Raw genomic sequence first — 3,058 nt, 5'->3', positions numbered from 1 at the left:
AATCAAAACAAAACAAAACATATTCATTCAACAAGAATATAAGTTCATTCAGTTGTATTACTACTTCATTATAATCAAGGATTAGTTCATTATGAGTCGTATTTATCGCATGCAATACAGAGCATGTCAGCATACATATTACGATAAAATCTTCATTAGTGTGTTTGTTACCGCATTAATTCGACCTTTTACTTCATTATGAATCTGTTTACACTATAGCATGAAAAAAATTAAAATTACAAACCTTCAACTGCGTTACTTTCTCCTTCTAACTCTGAACTGAATCTGAATCTGTATCGAATAAAGTGCCTCCTTGATATTGTAGATCATCCAGAATTGATCCAATACTAGCTTCTTCATTATTGGGCGATGAAGATCCATCTTTAACCCCAGAATTTGTCGGTGTCGTTCCTACTCTATCGAGATGCTGATGAATTTCACGTGTGGAATTCTCCATGGATGACAATTGAGGCAGATCGTGAATTGAAGGAATTGCGAAAACTGAGGCAGATCGATCGAGAATTTGATGCAGATCGCGATTATCCAGCGATGCAGATTGTGAATTGACGCAATTGCAAAACGATCGTGAATTGAGGAAGCAAAACGTGATGGAGGTAGAACATGAATTGGAGGAATTGCAGATTGAGGCAGATCGCGATTGAGGTAGATTGTGGAGATCGATGCAGATTGAAGAAGATGTTGATGCAGATTATACAGCTAACGTAAATTGCGAGGAAATTGAAGAAGATTGCGTAAAAATTGATGGAGATTGCTTGAAGATTGTGTGAAGATTGTATGAAGATCGAAGAATTGAGAGAAGGAAAGAGATTCACGTATTTTATGCAGATTAATAAACTGATTTCCGAAAATACCCCTCAGCATGTTTTAATTGAATAAAATATTAAATTAATTGTAAATTAATCCTAACCACAAGATAAAAAAAATGGAGGGCCATAATTTGGTCTCTAGTTCGACCCTTAAGAATGGTTCGACATTAATCACAACTCATGCAAACTAGGTGCAACCAAGTATAAAAACACAAACATTCATTTCTAGAAAAATAAATACACACCAAACATAAAGATCGCAAATGAAAGCATAAAGTGAAAGTACATTGACGTAATTTACAAAAGAAGTGGAAAAAAAGTAACTTGGAAAGATCACCATCTATGAGTGATGAGTTTAACCTTGATTGAACGCTAAAGCGTGTACTTTCACCGCTGAAAAAATGGAGATGTTATAAATCCGTAAAATGAAATCTTGACTGTTGCAATGTAAGTAATGTGAATATATCTAATTCAAGTAAGTGTTATGTTATTTGCAACAATTAACCTAAACATTTATTTAAGTTCATGGAATTTAGTACACATTACCTGAATAGGATTTAGAATTTAGAGTTTAGGCTTCGTTTGCATTTGGACACAAACACAACAATCCTGACGTAGAACCAATCTCCCGCAGCATCCAACACACTGAAGAATGCATTTCTCCATGATTTCTTCAGTATGAATGACCCAATAACTCCCCAAAATCCAAAAATAAAACCAAAAGCCATTGATATGACAACTTCTTGCATAAATGAGAAGATGTTGTCATCTTTTTCATTCACGTTTTCCCTTGGATTTGTGGTCGATGGCCTCAAGCTATCTTCGGGGCATAGTGGCAGAGGGTCGCCACAGAGTCCATCATTCCCGGCATAAGTGGATGCATTAAAGCTTTGGAGTTGAGTACTCGTTGGAATTTTTCCGAGCAAGTTGTTGTTAGACAAATCAAGAACCCCAAGAGTGTGTATTTCTGCTAAACTTGTAGGTATCTCTCCAGAGAGTTGGTTATGTGATAGATCAAGGGAATCAAGCATCTTCATTTTACCAATATTTGGAATTATAACTATTTGTGGATAAATTAAAGGAACTTAAATAAATAGCTCATATTGGAAAATGATTTGGGAATGTTCCCTATCAATTTATTGCTTGAAAGATCAACGAGTTTGAGAAGCTCGAGATTTTTTTTGTATTCTGATTCCCTGCCTTTCCATTGAAATGAAGAAGATGTACTCCACAACCACCTAGGTGCTTCATCTGTTATATTGGTACCATTGAGATTAAGGTATGCCAAATTCCTTTGAGTTTGGAGCCATTTTGGAAAAGGCGGAATCCAATCAGAGGCAATATCCAAGATCAATGAATTGAAAGCTAGATCTAGTGACTTTAACTTATCAAGCTTGGATTCACTAAACCCTTCAAAGAATTGTAAGAAAGATATAGACATTGAAGGTTGGACATGTTGCCAATGGTTAGAGGAACTGAACCTTCTAATGAATTAAAAGAAAGATCTAGCACTTGAAGCTTGGAGAGTTGTCCAATATTAAGAGGAATAGAACTTGTAACCCCTAAGGTCCAGCTTTGTCAATGAAGGAAATCCTCTCAGATCTGACATTGATCCATTGAGTTGATTAAAAGACAAGTCCAGTATTTAGAGTGATTCGAATACTGAATCAAGGAAAAAAGCAGGTATGGAACTCAAATTGTTGAACGCGAGATTAAGTGAGAGTAGGCTGGTAAGATTCTCCAATAGAGGAGGGAGGGTCCAAAAATCATTCAAACTAAGGTCAAGTGATTGTAGGTTGGCAAGGTTCCCAAACTGGGGAGAGAGGGTCCCAAAATGATTCCGACAAAGGTAAAGTGATTGTAGACCGGTAAGGTTCCATAAGAGCATCCACAATGGCGGCGAGCGGACCGGCTAGCCGATCTCCGGCGCTAGCCGGTCCGCTCGCCGAACCATTGTAACCGGCTAGCCGAATTTTGGCAAAAAAATCGGCAAGCGCACGCCGATTTCCGATGCGCTGGCCGCCATTGCAGGCTCCGGATCGGCGAGCGATCGGCGAGCGGATTTTTTTTATTTAATTTTCGAAACACTATATATACGCGATTTGCACGTCATTTTCATTTGCACCGCTTGTTTTAACGAGTATTCTCTCTATCTTAATTTCTGTACAAGAGCAACAATGCGAAATGAGTAGCGCGGGTGGCAGTAGTGGTGGTAGTGGTGGGGATGCTGA

The 3,058-nt window shown here is 38.1% G+C and overlaps 1 protein-coding gene across 1 annotated transcript; it reads right to left on the bottom strand.

Annotated features, from left to right (window-relative positions):
- Positions 1 to 1,384: 1,384 nt before the first annotated feature.
- LOC121754706 (receptor-like protein EIX2) lies at positions 1,385 to 1,864 on the bottom strand. The gene has a single exon (XM_042150019.1). The coding sequence runs from the start codon at positions 1,862 to 1,864 to the stop codon at positions 1,385 to 1,387; it is 480 nt and encodes a 159-aa protein (XP_042005953.1).
- Between the last annotated feature and the right edge of the window lie 1,194 nt (positions 1,865 to 3,058).

Source organism: Salvia splendens, chromosome 11 (assembly GCF_004379255.2).
Source record: "Salvia splendens isolate huo1 chromosome 11, SspV2, whole genome shotgun sequence".
Lineage (NCBI taxonomy): Eukaryota > Viridiplantae > Streptophyta > Magnoliopsida > Lamiales > Lamiaceae > Salvia > Salvia splendens.
This window is presented reverse-complemented; position numbering and strand designations above follow the sequence as displayed.